The 19,397-nt window shown below is 41.9% G+C and overlaps 1 protein-coding gene across 2 annotated transcripts in view; it reads left to right on the forward strand.

Annotated features, from left to right (window-relative positions):
- The first annotated feature begins 13,271 nt into the window (after positions 1-13,271).
- The window catches only part of DNAH8 (dynein, axonemal, heavy chain 8), a 391,134-nt gene continuing 385,008 nt past the window's right edge, over positions 13,272-19,397 (forward strand). Inside the window, exons 1-2 of one of the 2 annotated variants that reach the window (XM_006860428.1) lie at positions 13,272-13,646; positions 13,747-13,881. In XM_006860428.1, coding sequence (XP_006860490.1) covers positions 13,461-13,646; positions 13,747-13,881 — 321 coding nt within the window. In that variant the 5' untranslated portion in view covers positions 13,272-13,460. The remainder of the gene's footprint in view (positions 13,647-13,746; positions 13,882-19,397) is intronic. The other variant, XM_006860427.1, reaches the window with a different exon arrangement.

Below are 19,397 nucleotides of genomic sequence, written 5' to 3' on the forward strand. Positions count from 1 at the left end.
AATGAAACAATATACTATAGGATGAATGTAAAACTAATGTTCTCCCATGTAAGCTATCACATAATTTACAATAAAACACTAAAAAAAAAAAAAAAAAGGGCAACTAAACAGAGTATAATGATACCGTTATACCCTATTTAGTATAACAGCCACGAACCAATAATGCTGGAAGAAAGGCTTGAGGAAATGAACTGTGATTAGGTATTCAATAGTTAACATTATTTTACTGGGATGGTTGGCTGCAGGAACCAGCCCTGCACAAACGGGTTTCCGGGGGCGGACGGAGAATTGCAAAGTGGCAGGGGACTCAAGATGGTCAGAGTGACTTCATTATTTTACATTACAGCTTTAAGTACAATCTTAGGCAGGAAGAATATCTGGGCAGCTCATCAATCTAAGGCTTAAAATTACCAAAGTAACCTTTAAGTACGAAGCTAAGAGTGAACAATAAGTAGATAAAGGTCAAGTACATAGTAACTATTTCCCTAATTACGGACCCTACCCAAAGCTGTTAGGTCCGTGTGTTCCAAGCCCAGCACTGATGGCACACAAGGCCTCCCCTGTAGCTCTCTTTGAGGCGTCTCTTGGTTAGAGAGCTACCACCGGGTGGGCTTCACACACATCCCTCCACTCCTACAGTTGGCAGCTGCTGCTGCTGTTATGTGCCGTGGAGTCGGTTCCAACTCATAGCGACCCTGTACATGGTTTCCGAGGCTGTAAATCTTTACGGGAGCAGAACGCCTCATATTTCTCCCGCGAAACAGCTGGTAGTTTCGAACTGCTGACCTTGTGGTTCTCAGTCCGATTCGTAACCACTACGCTACCAGAGCTACTAAATTGTTACATAAATTGTTATTTGATCATATCATATGATTATGTTATGATAGTTACAGCATCACAAATGTTGAGATTCTGTGCTCATTAATTGCATGCTCAACACACATACATTTCCACTTAGTTATCGTGGCATTTTCATTTCTGCTAGAAATATCATCTTTCTCTCCGTTGATAAGGCTTGAATCTGAACTCATCATGGACTTACATAGATTTTTGTGAACTGGAAGGGACTAAGAGATCATATAAGCTCCCCTCCTTCATTTCACAAATGAGGGCAATCAAAACTACAGCAGTCTGACAATCTCAGGATTAGCTAATTAGTTATTTATTGGATAGCATAGTCCCAAGACTAAAACTCAGCTCCCCTGATTACCAATTCAGTATTGTTTTCTTTACCACATATACTAATACTGCTAATAATATCAGCATTGATTAAGCCATTACTGTGTATTACCATGCTAAGTATTTTCTATATATTTCCTCATTGCCTTTTCAAGAACGGTTAGTTCTCAGGGTCTTGAGCAGACTAACCATTAGGGTTTTGTATATGTGATGCATGATGTTTTCTTTCTATTCAGCCCCATGAGAACTCTGTGGAAGGTGTAGTTTTCCTTTACCTCAGGCATTCTCAGGAGCACTACCATTTGGCAGTATTCCATGAGCCTAGTTTTCTGCCAACACTAATGAACTATTGCATGCACCACAATGCTACAAAGCTAATATTGCCATGTAATTTTTAGAACTGGAGCTCTGTTATGTTTACCATCATTTATTTAAAATGTATTTTCAAAAGATGAATTTTAGGTTAAGGTATATGAATATACTTAAGGCTCTTTAGAAGTCTCCTGGTGTGGCGCTGTGGGTTAATATGCCAGACTGCAAAGTAGTTTGAACTGCAAGGGTGGCAGTTCAGCTGCTCCTTGGAAACCCTATACAGGGTTGCTATGGGTTGGAACCGACTCGATGGCACTTAACAATAACAACAGGAAGGTTCTTTAAGGGTATGATGTTGTTGTTAAGTGCTGTCCAGTCAGTCCTGACCCATACATAGCCACCCTGTATAGGATTTCTAAGGAGTGGTTAGTGGGTTTGAACTGCCAATCTGTGGTTAGCAGTCCAGTGCTGATCCTATAGCAAAGGATCTATAATAGTTTATAGTTTATTTCCTACCATATCATAATATACAGATATACCTCTGACAGGAATGAATGGCAAAAAGTAAACCTGTTATAATTCCTTATGTGCTAGAAGTAGACAATGAGACTCATTTGTCAGAGTGAGACAGTACAACAAACTCACAGTACAACAAACATGGAAGCCAGTTCCCTGCCGCCAAGTCCCATTGGGCTACACCATGGCCCAGTGATGCAGTCAGTTGTGAAACACCTGAGGAACTAAAGGCTAAGAGATCAGCATCTTTTGCAGCGAACAGTGAACAAGCTACTCTCCCTCCCCTGGGGAATGAGCAGTTGGTCTTTAGTCACTTGCATGTAGACCACCTATGGAAATAGCTCAGGGTCAGAGGATAATTAATTAGGCCTTGAAGATTGACAGGCTTCATGCCATGTACTGTATAATCGCTGCATAGTAATAGGAATGAGTCAAAGTGCATTTCATATATATTTAACATTACTTGTAGCTTTTCTATAGGCAAAAGGTTTGTGTCTGTGTGTGGTTTTTACACTCAAGGTTTTTTTTTTCATTTGGCAGATGTCTTTAATTCTTGGGTCTGCCTTAACAAAATGCCAAGAAACAGATGACTTTTAAAAACAGAAATGAATTTTCTCCCAGTTCTAGGGGCTAAGAGTCTGAATTCAGGGTCTGAGCAGGGCTTATTTCTCCTTCTCTCTAGCAGGGGTGGGGAACAACATGCCTTTGAGTCTATAAGGCCTGGATATCCTTTGGCCTGGCCTGCCAAGGCAACACGAGTTTTAGTCATCACATTTGTTGCTGTTAAATGCTGCTAAGTTGGTTCTGGCTCATAGTGACCCTCACATGAGGGGTGAGTTAATGAAATGTTTGACCAAATATAGCAGGCTAATTTTTAATCTGATAATTTTGTAAAGTCTGCGAATAATGTTATAAATTTTGACAGAAAAAAGACTCTCCATCTCTGCTTCTAGAGACAATCTTCCTTGTCTCTATTTACTTCTGAAACTCTGAGCTTTCTCTTGAAGCTGTTTGACTTGTAGGTGATTCTTCATAGGTTATCTTCTCTCAGTGTCTTCTTCTAATTGGAGACTCACTTTTTATGGTACTCAGAAGGGATTAGGATCCATTCTATTCCTACTAATAGCATCTATACAAGAAAAAAAACATTTCACCAGACAAGATCATATTCATAAGTACACGAGCTAGGTCTTCAGCATATCTGTTTTAGGAATACAGTTCAATCCATAACAGATTTTCCAATCCTCATTTAGATTGATTTTATCTACACTGAGCTCTGGTAGCGTAGTGGTTACGAATCGGGCTGAGAACCTTAAGGTCAGTGGTTCGAAACTACCAGCCGCTCCGCGGGAGAAAGATGAGGCTTTCTACTCCCGTAAGGATTTACACCCTCGGAAACCCTGTACAGGGTCGCTATGGGTCGGAACCGACTCGAAGGCACTTAACAACAACAACACTGAACGCTGGACTTGAACACCTAACTAAAACAGACACAAGGAGATACAGGAAAAGCAGAAATGAATTGGAAGCCGGAGGGAGGTGAGCTTTGAGAAGTCAGTTTCCTTCAGAATCCATCTAATCTCGCCATGACTGGTTATAGTTTGCCGAGCAAACGAATTCAACAAAAAATATTTAATATATTTCATATTTTCAAGTGAAACACAGTTTAAACAGGTATGCTGTCTCCACAAAATTTATATTGTAATCTTCAAGTTTCCCTGTCCCCGCCAAATTTTCCATCTTTAGGCAGCTGCCCTTCAGTCACTCCGGGGTCATCTAAACAATGTTTCACTTTTCAGCTCAATTATACCAGCCTGGCGGGGCTGAGGACGAGGTTTTTATTGGCTAGGGCAGTTCGCACCCACAAGTGGGCGGAGTGATGCTGGTGCCCCAACTTCGAACCTTGCATCCCGCGAGCAGCAGCGCCCTGCGCAGTCCGCGTGAGGCACCCTGGACCGAACCGATTCGGACTCTTGACTCTCAACGGCCAACCCTCCGCAGAGACACGGAGCATGTCCAGGGGTAGGGGCTAAGGACGGCTGCCCGGACCCGTCAGGACGCAGGCTGGTGAGTGGCTGGCGCGCCCAGCGTCTACGGAGCTGAGTCCTCCGCAGTCCAGGCGTCTTCCTTGGGCAGAATTTATGGCCTTTGGGGGCAGGGCGTGCTTGCCTCCTTTTTGAGGGACTAGAGTTTGTGATAAAATTTAGCCCCACACCTCTGTTATTGAGCCCGGTACCACTGGACTACTAGCCACAAGGTTGGCGGTTCAAACCCACCAGCCGCGCCTCGGAAACCCTATACATGGTCACTGTGAGTTGTCACTGGGAGTTGACACCGACTCGATAGCACAACAACAACAACACCAACAACACTCAATTACAAAACCCCAGCTATGGAACTGCCCTTTGGAAATCCCAGTCCATTCACTGGGCATAAAGGAGCCCTGGTGGTACTGTGGGCTAGACGTTGGGCTGTTACCCACGGGAGAAGCAGGATCTTCTCAGGAGAAAGATGAGACTACTTGTTAAAGTTTCGGAAACCTTGTCTACTTGATGGCAGTGAGTGACTGGGTCTCTGGGCGTATGAGTGACTTCACATCCCCTTCCCTTTTTAAGAATTTAAAGGATTAAAAATTAAACCAAAAACATCTTTCCCTTCAGGTTTATTTTCTGCGCGTCTACCCTCCTCACTGCCGACGCTCCTAAGGTCACATTGCCGAATTTATCCCTGTTCCCAAATAAGCTGTTTATTGCTTCTCTGCTTTTGCACCCAGATGCTAGATAAAGCGCTGGACCGCAAGGTCAGTTTGAACCCTCAAGGTTGGAGGTTCAAACCCACCAGTGCTTCTTGGAAACCCAGGGTCGTTATGGGTTGGAACTGACTGGATGGCACTTGACAACAAGAGCCCCCACTTCTCAGGAGTCTTGGTGGCACAGTGGATAAGCCCTTGATTAAGGGAAAGATCTGGAATCCACCAGCAGCTGCTTGGGAGAAAAAACCTGGACGAGTGTTCCTGTAAAGATTTAACCCTCTGGGGCAGTTCTAATCTGTAATATAGGTTGTAATGTTGTTGTTAAATGCCTTTGAGTTGATTCTGACTCATAGGGACCCTGTATAGGGTTTCTGAAGAACAGCTGATGGGTTCGAACTGCTGACCTTGTGGTTCTCAGTCCAGTGCTGATCCTACAGCGCCACACCAGGACTTAGGTGGAATGGGTTTTATTACCACCTTCTGCCTAGAATGTTATTTACTTTCATCCTTTCATGACAACTCTTCAACCCAAGTCAAATACCACCTTTACTGGCCTTTTTAACAGAAGTTTCTCTTCCTGCTAGGCTCTCTCATCCCTCTATCAATTAACTTTTTATGGACGTTTATGACCTAGTAGTGTTGTGTTTACATGTATCCCTTCTCAATTTTATTGTGCATTTTTTTTTTTTGGTTTGTTTTTAACTCTTAAATATAGCCACAGTGACCCAGCACACCAAGACCCTCAGTAACTATTTATAAGTAAAAGGGTGTGATTGAAGTGCCCCTAAGCTCAGGGGAAGAATGGGTCCAGTAGCAAATCAGCCTCATCTTTGTGTAAGTGTGCACCTTGCTGTTTTCTAAGTCTTAAGGAGTCCAACACACTTTTGCTCTTGAAAAATAACTAGGGTTGACTATGTGGAATGGTCTCAAACATTAAATTTAAGGAGAAGGGCTGGTAGGGATAAAAAATGATTGCATGTGGTAAGTTGTCTATGTGGGAGAGGGATGAACAAGTATTTATTCTGCATTTACTATGCGCTCTTAGGATCAGCAGAGTGTGAAATGCTTGGAAAAAGGGCCTGGATCATTCATTGCCTCTTCATCAGAATGATGTATAGAGGCTTTTCATTGATTTTGCTAAGGGCTAAATTTCAGATCTATGGGGAAAATAGAAATATCTCCTATATTCTTGTATATAAATAAATGTACACACATTTGTTTAATGCAAGTAAACTATGCACATGATTATTTTTAAAAGAACCATACAGAAAATTATTAAATGAAAAATAAGATTCTTCCTCCATTTACATCTCTAGTCTCTCTCACCAAAGGTGATCATTGATAATGATTTCTTACGTATCCTTCCCAGAAAGCTTTTTATGTATTTTATCAAATCTAAATCATTACTGATTATAGTTTTATGCACTTATAAGACAGGAAAATACTTCCAGTTAAACCCTTTTTTTAAAAAAAAAAGTGTGCATCTTAGAATTTATTAAATACTATATATGTATATGAAGTCCTGGTGTGGCTCTGTGGGCTAATGCATCAGACTGCAAAGTTGTTTGAACTGAAAGGTTGGTGGTTCAAGCTCACCAGCTGTTCCTTGGAAAACTTATATAAGGTCAATATGGGTTGGAATCATCTCGATGGCACTTAACAACAACAATATATGTATATGGAGATCTGGCGTGGTGCTATAGGATAAGCACTCAACCGCAAGGTCAACTTGAACAGCAAAGTTGACAGTTCAAACTCACCAGTCGCTCTTCAGAAACCCTGTACAGGGTTGCTGTGAGTTGGAACTGACTCTACTGTACTTGTTAGGTGCTGTCAAATCAATTCTGGCTCATAGTGATCCAGTGTACAACAGAATAAAACACTGCCCAGTCCTGTGCCATCCTTGTAATCATTGCTACATTTGAACCCATTGCTGCTGCCACTGTGCCAATCCATCTCATTGGGGTTCGTTGTCTTTTTCACTGACCCTCCTCCAGGGACTGGTCCCTCCTGATAATATGTCTGAAGTATGAGAGATGAAGTGAAAGCCTAGCTTCTAAGGAGTATTTTGACTGTACTTTTTCCAACACAGATTTGTTTGTTCTTCTTGTAATCCCTGGTACTTTTAATATTCTTCTCCAACACTGTAACTCAAATGCATCAGTTCCTCTAAGGCCTTCCTTATTCATTGTCTAACTTTCACATGAATGTTGTTGTTAAGTGTAGTCAAGTTGGCTCCGACTCATAACAACACTATCTGTGTAGGGTTTCCAAGGACCTTATGGTTCAAAACTACCTTAAGGTCAAGTGCTTATCCTTCGGTGCCACAAATACCATGGTTTAGGGTCAGGCACACCTTAGTCCTCAAATTCATGTCTTTGCTCTTGAACACTTTATTAGAGGTCTTATGCAGCAGATTTGTATAGGGTTTCTGAGGCTATAAATCTTTATGGGAGCAGAAAGCCTCCTCTTTCTCCCATGGGTGGCTGCTGGGTTTGAGCTACTGACCTTGAGGCTAGCAGTTCAGTGCTTATCCTACAGACCCACCAGGGATCCTTATGTGTATGTATGTTGTTGTTGTTAAGTGTTGTTATATAGGCATTCCAAGGAACGATTGGTAGTTTTGAAACACCAACCTCGAGATGTTTATCCTACCTACAGTACCACATCAGAGCTCCTATGTGTGTATGTGTTCCTATATATCTACAGCACTTAACAACAGCAATCCTAACTGAGGTTATGGCTTTTGTTTATAAACTACCATGATAGCTGATTAAATCATGGTGAGCTCTTTCAGTTTGCTTTATTATTTATTTTTAATGGTTGGTGTTAAGTGTGTCGAGTCAATTTCAACTCACAGAGACCCTATATAGGGTTTCTGAGGAGCAGCTGGTAGGTTTGAACCTCTGACCTTGCAATTCAAACTGACCTTGCAGTCCATTGGTTTATCCTGCTGTCACTGAGTGGATTCTGACTCATAGCGACATTATATTGGGTTTCTGAGACTAAATCTTTAGGGGATCAGATTGCCTTGTCTTTCTCTAGTGGAATGACTTGTGGGTTTGACCCACTGACCCAACACCTAATCCAAAAGCCCACCTAGTTATGCTAGGGGGAAAATTAAGTAGAACTAAGCCTATTATCTAATATATTAACAATAAGAATCTCTACTCTATTGATTATTATAACTGCATAATATATTTTAAAATCAGCAAGTGTATATCTTCCTACTTTGTTCTTTCCTTTTCAACATTACTTTAGCTATTTGGGGCTTTTGCAATTCCCCATAAAGTTGAGCATTGGCTTTTCCATTTCTATAAAGGATAGTTTTGGAATTTTGATTGAGATTGTGTAGAATCTGTAGATCACTTTACAGAATTCTGGTGTGGTATGGTGGTTTAATGTGCTGGACTGCAAAGTCGGTTTGAACCAAAATATTGGTGGTTCAAGCTCACCAGCTGCTCCTCGGAATCCCTATGCAGGATCACAGTGAGTCGGAACCAGCCTCACGGTACTTAGCAGCAACAACATTGATCGCTTTAGGTAGGATTGACATCTTAACAATTTTAAGTGTTCCAATCCACGAATATGAAACGTTTTTTCCATTAATTTAAGTCTTCTTTAATCTCTTTCAGTAGAGTTGTATAGTTTTCATTGTATAACTCCTTCATGTCCATGGTTAGGTTTAGTCCTAGGTATTTTATTTTCTTAGATTCTATCTTAGGAGAAACAAAATCAGTGAAACTTGTATATGTATATGGTCCAAGAGATTTATATCAAGGAAATGGCTCTTATAATTGTAGAGGTGGGTCAGATGTTAGGCTGGAGGCTTCTCTTGACTCTCTTAGTTGCAGGGGCCAATCAAATGGCAGGCTTCTGGCTTCAGAGGTGAATGAATTTAAGGTCAGCAAGCAGTATGGCAGGCTGCTGGCTCAAGTCCAAAGAGGTCAGATGATAAGCCAGGAGCAGAATGCAGGATCCAGACCTAGCAAAAAGCAAGCCAACTTTCCCACAGTGTCCATATAGATTGGAAGCAAGCTATACCCCTGAGGAAACTTCCTTTCAGTTGATTGGCTGCTCGTAGCTTATCTCTTCATTGAGGTGATGATATAAGGGAGCTCTGGTAGCGTAGTAGTTACAAATTGGGCTGCTAGCCTCAAGGTCGGTAGTTCGAAACTACCAGCTGTTCCGCAGGAGAAAGATGACGCTTTCTGCTCCCGTAAAGATTTGCAGCCCTCAAAAACCCTGTGAAGAAGGGTCACTATGAGTCGGAACCGACTCCATGGTACTTAAGAACAACAATGTTATCATGAGGTAATTGTTATTGTTGTTAAGTGCCATGGAGTAGGTTCTGACTCATAGTAACCCTGTGTGGAGTTTCCTAGGAGTGTATAGGAACTGCTGACCTTTCAGTTCAAATCTACATTCCAGTCCAGCGCATTAACCCACACAGCTCTACACCAAAGAAAAAAAGTCTGCAAGAGGAAGTCTAGAGCTATTCGAGGAATTAAGCGATGTTTCAGGGTACAATGGAAATAAGTTCAACCAACAAAAATCGGCTGAATTTCTATAACCAGCAATGAGAAAGCTGAAAGGGAAATTAGGAAAACAATTCCATTTACAAAAGCATCTGTGATGTTATGGTTTTGTGTTAACTTGACTGGACCATGATTCTCCATGGTTTGGCAGTTGAGACATAGTAATCACATCCTTTGTGATTACTTATTTCTATTGTGCTCTGAAATGTTGCTTAGTTCTTCTAATAACGCTAGACTTTTTCTTGTAGACTTTTTAAAATTTTCTATATCAAGTATCACTGATTTCTAAATTTTTGATAATGTCCTTTAACACAATAAGAGTTTAAAATTTTGATGAAGTTCAGCTATCTGTGCTTTCCTTGATTGCTTGTGATTTTGGTATCATATTTAAAAAAACATTGTTTAGTTCATAATCTTTCAGATTTTCATCTATGTTTCCTTCTAAGACACTTAACAATTTTAGCTACTATACTTGCTTATGTCTCTGGTCCACTTTGAGTTAAGTTTTGTATATGGTGTGAGGTATAGTTACAGCTTCCATTTAAAAGAATGTTTTTGTATGTGGATATGCAATTGTCCCAGCATTATATTTGAAAAGAACTAATCTTTCTTATTGAATGTCTTAGTATCCTTGTGAAAAATCAGTTGACCGTAAATCTATGGGTATATTTCTTGACTCTCAATTCTATCCCATAATTAATATGTCTATCTTTATGACAGCACCACACTATTGTTCAGTAGTGTGTAGTAAGTTTTGTAATCAGGAAGTATGAATCTACCAATGGACATTTGTTTTGAAAAGAAATTAAATCCATCATCCAAACAGATCTTAAGTGTTGAAAGGCTGAAATAAATTATGCTTTTTTAGTGTTAGAAAAAAATGCTCAAAACACCAATGAAACTTCCCCCCACACACATACTTTCATTTCTTTACATAATAAGAGAAACTAAAAGTTTGGGGCAAGGTGCGGTACTGAGATAATCCTGCAATTGGTGGTGAATAGGAGTCCTGGTGTGGCGCTGTAGGATAAGCATCCAGCCTCAAGATTACCAACCATTCCTCAGAAACCCTATACAGGGATGCTGTGAGTCAGAACTGACTCGATGGCATGTGACCACCACCACCACACTGGAGTCTTTCCTTCCATGTTTGATTCTTTACACTGAAGAAACAAAACATAATACAAAGGAAAACCTTCCCAAACTCTTCTTTCCCTTCTCACTGGGACTGTATCTTTTGCTTCTCCTTGGTTGCTGAACTTAGAAAGAACAATCTACATTCTGTTTCTTAACTGCGGCAGCATTTGGTTTCCCCCTTTCCCCTCTTGACTGGACTTATACCTTCACCACTCCCCAGAATGGCTCTCTTAAAGTCTCAAGTGGCTTTCTTATTTCCCAATCCATTGACCTTTTATTCATCTTCCTTCTCATGCTCCCGGCAAGGTACCATCGCCTCCACTTAAAAATTCTTTTAGCATCTGAAGCACCATTGTCTTGTTTTCTGACTACTCCAGCTCTCCTTCCCTTTCCTCAGACTACCGCTTAACATAAGTACGTTCTTCAGAAGATTTGACTTTGTTCCTTTTCTCTCTTTACCTTTTCTTCCAGACAGTCTTTTCTATTCCCAAGCTTCATCTCTGAAGCAGGGGTCAGCAAGTGGTAGGTCTTGGCTCAAAGCCAGCTTTTAATTTGTTATTGTACAATCTTTGAGTTGAGTGTAGTTTTTATGGTTGGAAAAAAATCAAAAGAAGAATGTATTTCATGACATGTAAAAACAGTATGAAATTCAATTTTCACTGTCTATAAATAAAGTTTTATTGGAACGCAGGCAACCATGCTCATTCATGGTTGCTTTTGCATTACAACAATACAGTTCAGTTATAATAGAGGTGATCTGGTTTGCAAAGCCTAAAATATTTATTGTCTGGCCTTTTTCAGGAAAAGTTTGCCTGACTCCTACTCTAGAGGTATGATTTCAAATCTGTGTTGAATACTGACTTGTTTTCTCAGGTTCACATTCAGATGTCACTCAATATTTCAAACTCAGTGTAATCAGAACTGAGATTACCATATTTCTTTTCAAATTCCTTTCGCTCTCTGTTTCTCTTAAGGGTAATCCCATTTACAGTTGTTACTAAGTGCTGTTGAGTCAGTTTAACCCACAGCACCCTACCAGGACTCCATTTATAGTTACCCAGGCTGAAAACACCAGCCTTGCTTTTAATCTTTCTTACTCTAAACCCTATGTTGTTGTTGTGAAGTGTCATTGAGTCAGTTCTGAACCATAATGAACCTCTATAGAGTTTCCGAGGAGCAGCTGGTGAGCTTGAGCCACCGACCTTGCAGTTCAAATGACTTTGCAGTCTGGCGCATTAACCCACAGTGCCACACCAGGACTCCCTAAACCCTATGGGGCAGCTCTATGAATTACCAAACTTGTTCTTGTGTTATCAGAGGAGAGCATGGCCAACTCTTCTAGGCCAGTGTTAAGGGCAAGAATGTAACACTCACACAACTCTAGGTATTGTAGATTTTCCTTGTGTCCAATAATAACTCATAGACATTTAATTGGCAATTTTCCAAGCGGATGCACTCCCATGTGAAGAAGATAGGAGCTAGATTGTGGTAAAGGAACAAAGGCAGAAAACAAAATTTGTAAAAGAGAGGCGTGTGAGGGACTAGAAAAAACAAAAAACAAGCAGGGACAGTTTGGGAACAATGTAAATTGTTTAGTTGGCAGTTTAAAGATAGGTTCACCTGGGTATTTTTATTCTTGAGTAGGTCAACAAAGGGTGGCAAAGAAAATAATTTCAGGGATTTATGGGTTCTTTGGAAAACATGAAGTGGGCAGCTGTGGGCATCGTAGACAGGCTATTTCTCTCAGTGCCCTTTTGTAGGAATCGCTGTTAAACTTAGGCCTGGCCTGCAACAGTGCCAGCCTCAGAAATTCTCACTAGAAACCTGCTTTTATCTTCTTTTGAACTATCATCTTTGAAAAGTATTTTTTGCTCTACGAGTTTTCCCAGCTTCACTAATGTCTCCTAATGGGTATGAGCTCATGATTCCATCCACTCTCCTTTATAATTAGAGCTTTCCTGAGTAAGCTGGTGGGGTGTGGAGTCCTGGAGAGTGCCAACAGTTAACTGCTTGGCTGCTAACCAAAATGTTGGATATGTGAATCCATCCAGAGGCATACTGGAAGAAAAACCTAGTGATTCTGAAAAATTGTATGGAGCATAATTCTACTCAGACACTCTTAGAAACAACACAAAACAAAAACCTAACAAGTTGTCCTTGATTACAACTTATGGTGACCCGATAGGTGTCAGAGTAGTACTGCACTCCCAGAGTTCCATCGGCTTTTAATGGTTGATCTTTGCAAAACTAGATCCCCAGACTTGTTTCCAAGGATGGATTCCAGGTGCCACCCTTTTGGAGAGTTGTTGTTAAGTACCCTCAAGTCAGTTCTGACCCCTAGCGACCCTACATAGGGTGTCCAAGGAGCAGCTGGCGAGCTTGAACCACCAACCTCGTGGTTCAAGCTGAGTTTGAAGCCCTGCGCAGTAACCCGCAGTGCCACATTGTTAATCATGTGCACCACCCAGGAACTTCTCAGTGGTCAGCATAAGACGGAAAACACTCTACAGCATGTGGTTAGGTAATATGTTGTTATTGTTAAGTGCTGTTGAGTCAGTTCCGATTCATAGCAAACCCTGTATAGGGATTTAGAGGAACAGCTGGTGGATTTGAACTCTTGACCTTGTGGTTAGCAATTCAGTGCTTATCCTACAGCACCATACTCAGGTAATATTGGTAGGGAGAAATAGATGATTTTGCCATCTAGCTTTAAGGGGCAAAACCATATTATATGCATCATATTCAATCCATTTTACAGTTTTAACCAACTATTTTGTGATTCTAGGTTTTGAAGTTTAAGGTGTTCTGTAGAAGGAACAGAAATCATGAGCGCAGAAGGTGACAGATCACCGTCTTCTGAAGAGGCAGGTCCTCCAAGTTCAGAAGATACGGCCCCTCTCCCTCCGAGAGATGATGCCCCACTGTCTTCCAGAGAGGAAGGTTTTGAAGAATCGTCTGCCTTTTCTGGGGAAGATGCTGGGTCTCCTGCTGGTGGAGGTCGGAACTTCATTCCATCTGAAGAAAGGATGGTTCTTCCAGAGGATGATCATCGGGATGTGACTAGAATTCGTCCTAGGGCTGCTCCCCGATCCGGACAGGTTCAGTCGGTGCTTTCTGTAGTACTTTCTCAGTCTTCTTCCCGTAGGTCATCCAAATATCGCCGGAGCATGAGTGGCATTCCAAATCTACAGGAAACATTGAAAGAGAAACAGGTTTTGCTAATTTTTCATATGCATCACTTCCATTTGAAATGAAATATTTTGGTGGCGTTTCTCTAAAATTACAATTTTGCACATTGTTTTCATTCTTTAGGCAAGATTTAGAGAGGCAAGGGAAGGTCGAAAATTGAAAATAGAATCTTCATATAAATATATATTTGAAATCCTAGCAGAATGTCTCAGCCTGGACACAGCAACTGTGGAAGAATTAATTTTGGATTGTCCATCTGTGAGTTTAAGTCTCATCCATTTTTTTTAAATTGTTGTAAATATCTATGTAAGAAAACACTCACCATATAAACAATCATTACATATATAGGTTAGTGACATTAACTATGCAAATCATGTTCAAGCATCACCCTTATTTGTTCTCAAAAGTTTCCATCCTTTTTCCATTGCTTTTTGAGAAGTAATTGATTTAAGAGTGGTGTCATGAATAAAATGTAGGACAGGAAGTTGGAATTTTACTGACTATGAAAGAAACCCTATTGCATATAGCTGTTCCTCAGGTTATATGGAGTCCTGGTGCAGTGCTGTAAGATGAACACTGGATCCCAAGTTTGTTTGAACTGCAAGGTCAGTGGTTCAGACTCACCAACCACTCCTCAGAAACTCTATACAGGGTTACTATGAGTTGGCACCGACTCGACAGCACTTAACAACAATAACCAGTTGGTATGGAGAGTAAGTTTTGGGCTCTTAACAACAAGGTTGGCAGTTCAAAATTGTCAGCCACTCAGTGGTAGAAAGATGAGGCTTCTTCTGTTAAAATTTATAGGCTTGGAAACCCTATATAGGGTTGCTAGGAGTCAGAACTGATTGGTAGCACTGAGAATAGTCTGTTGAGTAATATTTTTCATTCTATTGTGAAGGAAAGGAGCTCTGGTAGAGAAGTGGGTTATGAGTTGGGCTGCTAACTGCAAGGTCAGCAGTTCAAATCTATCAGCTGACTAGCAAAGAAAGATGAGACCTTCTGCTCCTTTAAAGATTTACAGCCTCAGAAATCCTGTGGTGGTGGTCATGTGCCGTGGAGTCAGTTGTTACCGAGGCTATAAATCTTTATGGGAGCAGAAAGCCTTATCTTTCTCCTGTAGAACTACTGGTAGTTTTGACTATCTTCATGGCACATAATCACTACCAACCATGAAGGAAAGGAAGGAATAGTAAGAGAGATAATCCGATCACAGGTAGTAATTTAAGAGGACAGGTTATGCGAACTGCATATGCTAATTATTTGGGGAGAAAAACACCGCATGAGCTAGGGAAAAGTGACCGCTGTGTGCATATAAGAGTCTTGTGGCACTGTGGGATAAAGCACTGGACTGCAAGATTAATTTGAACTGCAAAGTTGGCGGTTCAAACTCACCAGCTGCTTGCTTCTCAAAAACCCCATACAGGGTAGTTGTGAATTGGAACTGATGCAATGGCAGTTAACAGCAACAACAATAATGACTTCTGTCAAGTCCTAGTATAGCATGGTAGGATAAGCACTGGACTACTAACTGCAAAGTTGGTAGATCAAACCCACCAGCCACTTCTTGAAAACCCTATACAAGGTCGCTGTGAGTTGGAACTGACTCAGTGGCACTTGACAACAACCACTGCTGTTGGGAAGTGCAGTGGCTCTGTACGATAAGCACTGGACTGCAAATCACAAGGTCAGAGGCTTGAGTCTACCAGCTGCTCTGTGGGAGAAAGATGAGGCTTTCTGCTCCCATGAAGTTGTACAGCCTCGGAAATCCTACACAGGGTCTCTGTAAGTTGGAACGGACTCGACAGCAGTTAACAACAACAGCAATGACCACTGTTGTCGAGTTGATTCTGATCTGTAACAACTCTATAGGAGAGCATAGTACTGCTTCATAGAGGTATTTGTGCGTGTGTGTGTGAATTGAGTGATAGTTTACATGGCAGAACATCAGTTTTACACTCATCCTATTGTATTTCTGTTTCATTGCAATGATTACAATCCCCTGTATGCTGGATCATTCAACAGTATTTGCTTCTATTACCTGTTTTGTTATTTTGTTTTTTTTGACGTACACCAAAACACTCAGGAATATACAATCATTCAAACAACCAAAGGGCACACCAAACAAGCCTGCCCCCTGGCTGCCAACACACAGCCCCTCTCTCTCCATGAGTTTAGAGTCCTCAGCTGCTCCATCTCTCCACATCATCATCCCTGCCTCCATCTCTGGCGTGGCCGCTGCTCTGGGTAGGGTCCCACACTCCACTTTCGCTCTTCTCTCTTGTCCGTAGGATTTTGGAGGCTGGAAATCTTCATGGAAGAAGATTGCCTCATTTTTCTCCCATGGAACAGCTAGTGGGCTCTAACCATCAATCTGTCGATTAGCAACCCAGTGCGTAACCTGTTGTGCCACCACGGCTCCTTTTGAACTTACGTAGTCACCTCAATTATAGCAATATATGATAGCAACTCTCAGACACAGTATCATAGGTTCCTCCTGGCAGATCTGGTTCTAAACTTTCTACAAAACCGTCAGTAGCTGCTTGGGCTGTTCTCCAACTCTAGGGATGGACAGGGCTAGAGTCACAGCCAGAGTAGTGAGCAGGTACAGGCTGGTGGTGAGCCGATTGTCCCCTGCACACACTGATGAGAGAGAGTGTGGTGAGTTTATCACCCTGTAGTCTATGCTCATTGGTTTTATCGGGGCCAGCTATGGAATGGTGCCTGCAAGAACCTCTCTCTTGATTAAATCAGTTTGTTGTGAAATTCTAGAACGTTGTCCACTTCAGTTCTTCCAGGACTCCATAAAATTTAAGTTCTGACATTTGCAGCAGGTTTGCTCATTTTCTTGCTTCCTCGGTGTGTACTTGTCATAGTGAGATGGGGATGTGATTTATGCAAAGAGACCAGTAGCTCCAAACGGTAAACTTCCTTTAATGACAAATGATAGAGATTATATAGAGATGGGTACATAAAACAGGAGGTACCACAGCAGGCAGATAGAAGATAAGTATGGTTTCCTAGGTCACCAGACATCCCTGCTACCACGTACAACTGTTGTCAGGGCTGGCTTCATGGGTGTGCACATTGTGTAGGTGCACAAATCCTTGTGCTTAGAAGGGCCTTGTGCCTGGTTTAATGCTCAGCTAAGGCCATCTTAAGGAGCTCTGGTAGCGTAGTGGTTACGAATTGGGCTGTGAACTGCAAGGTCAGCAGTTCGAAACTACCAGCTGCTCCGCTGGAGAAAGATGAGGTTTTCTGCTCCCGTAAAGATTTACAGCCTCGGAAATCCTGTTCAGGGTCGCTATGGGTCGGAACCGACTCAATGGCACTTAACAACAACAAGGCCATCTTGAAGGAGCTCTGGTAGTATAGTGGTTATGAATCGGGCTGCGAACCTAAAGGTCAGCAGTTCGAAACTACCAGCTGTTCGGTGGGAGAAAGATGAGGCTTTCTGCTCTCGTAAAGATGTACAGCCTTGGAAACCCTGTACTATGGGGTCGCTATGAGTCAGAACCAACTCCATGGCACATAACAACAACAACAACAAGGCCATCTTGAATTTCTTAATAATTTTCAACAAGCAGCCCCACACTTTTATTTTTCACTGAGCCTCACAATTCCTACAACTAGTACCTGGCTATGGATGAGACCGTTGCATAGCAAGAGGATTCTCTTGGCCATTCGTGTTGTTTTTGTTTGATTGATTACATTGCTTTTTGTTTGTTTTAATACTCTCCTAAGCTCCCCGTCTTATTATTTTGGCTTTTCTGGACATTCTGTGTACGTGCTTGCCTTTTTTCCAAGTAGAAGCAAACTCTGTACACGTCTCTGAACTGATGACTGTGAGCTGAAGGAGAGACCAATTTCCAAAAATGTATTTCGCAGCGGGCCTAGACTTTAGGCTTCTTTCCAGGGCCATTCCTAAACTTGGTTGGTTAGGGAGTAAACCAGATAGGTAATTGACCTTGTTTCACTTGAAAATTGCTAGGCTACAAATGTGACTAACGCCCACAATAGGAATCCAAGAAACTCAGCAAAAGGCATAGGTGTAGGCATTGGGACCTGGCCAATGCCTTCAGGGGAGGGCAGCTTCTCGGGCCCTTAATCTCACCCTTCAGCATTTGCCAACAAGCTTTTGAGGCTAGCCCTGTCTGCTTGGAGAAAGTCTTTCTCAGTGGATATTGGAAGTGCTGTGTGCTTCAAACTCTTCCTGATGTGTATGTCTCAGATTTTGGATCTAGGTGGTTAGATTCAGCATCACAAATCAGGCCAGATACTGATTAGGTTGGAAGGAATAGGAAAGCTAGGTGTCAGGAGAAGAATCAAGCCAGGAAAGGTGTTTCCTTAAGAGTTGTTTGTGAATGTGCCAAGTCATGGTGGAGAGAAGATAGTACAGTCAGCAAAGAAACCAGTGTTTGGGAGAGATTAGAGTGCTTATTGGACTGCAGGAACAATGAAAGGAAATAGGGTAAATTGAAATCAAAGTTGGTGGCCAAGTGGGTAAGATGGAACATGAAGCAAGGGTGTAGTGGTTTGGGAAGCAGGGTATATGTAAAAGCATTCCTTTTATGTGACGCGTGATGTACAGTTCAGCGGGGGAGAGCTGCTCATTAAAGGTACCACAAAAGGGTGAACAATAGAAAGCGAGATGGTTATTTTGTTTGCCTCTAGATGTACTCTTCACTCTGCTCCCCTTGCTCTGTGCCCTAGAAGGCTGACCTTGGTAGATCCCATCACCTGCTCCCTGGCCCTCACAGGAGACCAGAGGGCAGAAGGAAGAGAAGCCTGATCCCTCCGCCTTCTACTTTGCTGTATTTCTGGACATGGACTTGTCAGCTCCTCCCACAGCTCTAGTTCACAAGCTAGTTGTACTTACATCATTTTCTCCCCTGCTTACTTAAGCTTTCGGGTAGTACTGGCTTTCCATTATTGCTAGGCCTATTGTTGCTATTAATGCCACAGCTTCCTTTAACCCTGCCCGCACCTTCAGAAGTAGCCTCTCTCTGACTATAAAGTTTCTTCAAACAATCCAACTGTGTGTGGCTCCTTTTCTTGATAGGATCCTGAGTGATACAGAAGTGTCTACTGTAGTGGCACTTTATGCCATTTCCCATTTTACTGCCTTCTTCATTCAGCATTGTTCAATACAGCCATAGTCATTATTTTCTTGGCTTATTTGACAGTGTTTTCTAAAGTCAAAACAGCAATAGAAGGTTCTGTGGAAAGAGCACAGAACTGCTGAGTTGGTTCTGATGCATAGTGACCCTATGTATAGGGTTTCCAAGGCTGTAAATCTTTGTGGGAGCAGACAGTCTCATCTTTCTCCCATGAAATGGCTGGGTGGCTTGCACCACCAACCTTGTGGTCTGCAGTCCCATGCTTATTGTATAGGCTTATTGTATACCACGCCCCCCAGTTTGGCTATATTATGGGGTCAAATTATAATTACTGGAAAAAAGAACTATATAAGTAATTGGTTAAAACAGAACAGTTAGCAAGGCACATTTTCTACCCTCAGCTTTATAAGGAGCTCTGGTAGCGTAGTGGTTACGAATCGGGCTGAGAACCACAGGTCAGCAGTTCGAAACTACCAGCGTTCTGCGGGAGAAAGATGAGGCTTTCTGCTCCCGTAAATATTTGCGGCCTCGGAAACCCTGTACAGGGTCACTTGGAGTCGAAACCGACTTCACGGCACATAACAACAATAACAACTATTATATAAGGCGCTCTGGTAGCGTAGTGGTTACGAATTGGGCTGTGAACCTCAGGGT

This window comes from Chrysochloris asiatica, unplaced genomic scaffold (genome assembly GCF_000296735.1).
Source record: "Chrysochloris asiatica unplaced genomic scaffold, ChrAsi1.0 scaffold00038, whole genome shotgun sequence".
Taxonomy (NCBI): Eukaryota; Metazoa; Chordata; class Mammalia; order Afrosoricida; family Chrysochloridae; genus Chrysochloris; species Chrysochloris asiatica.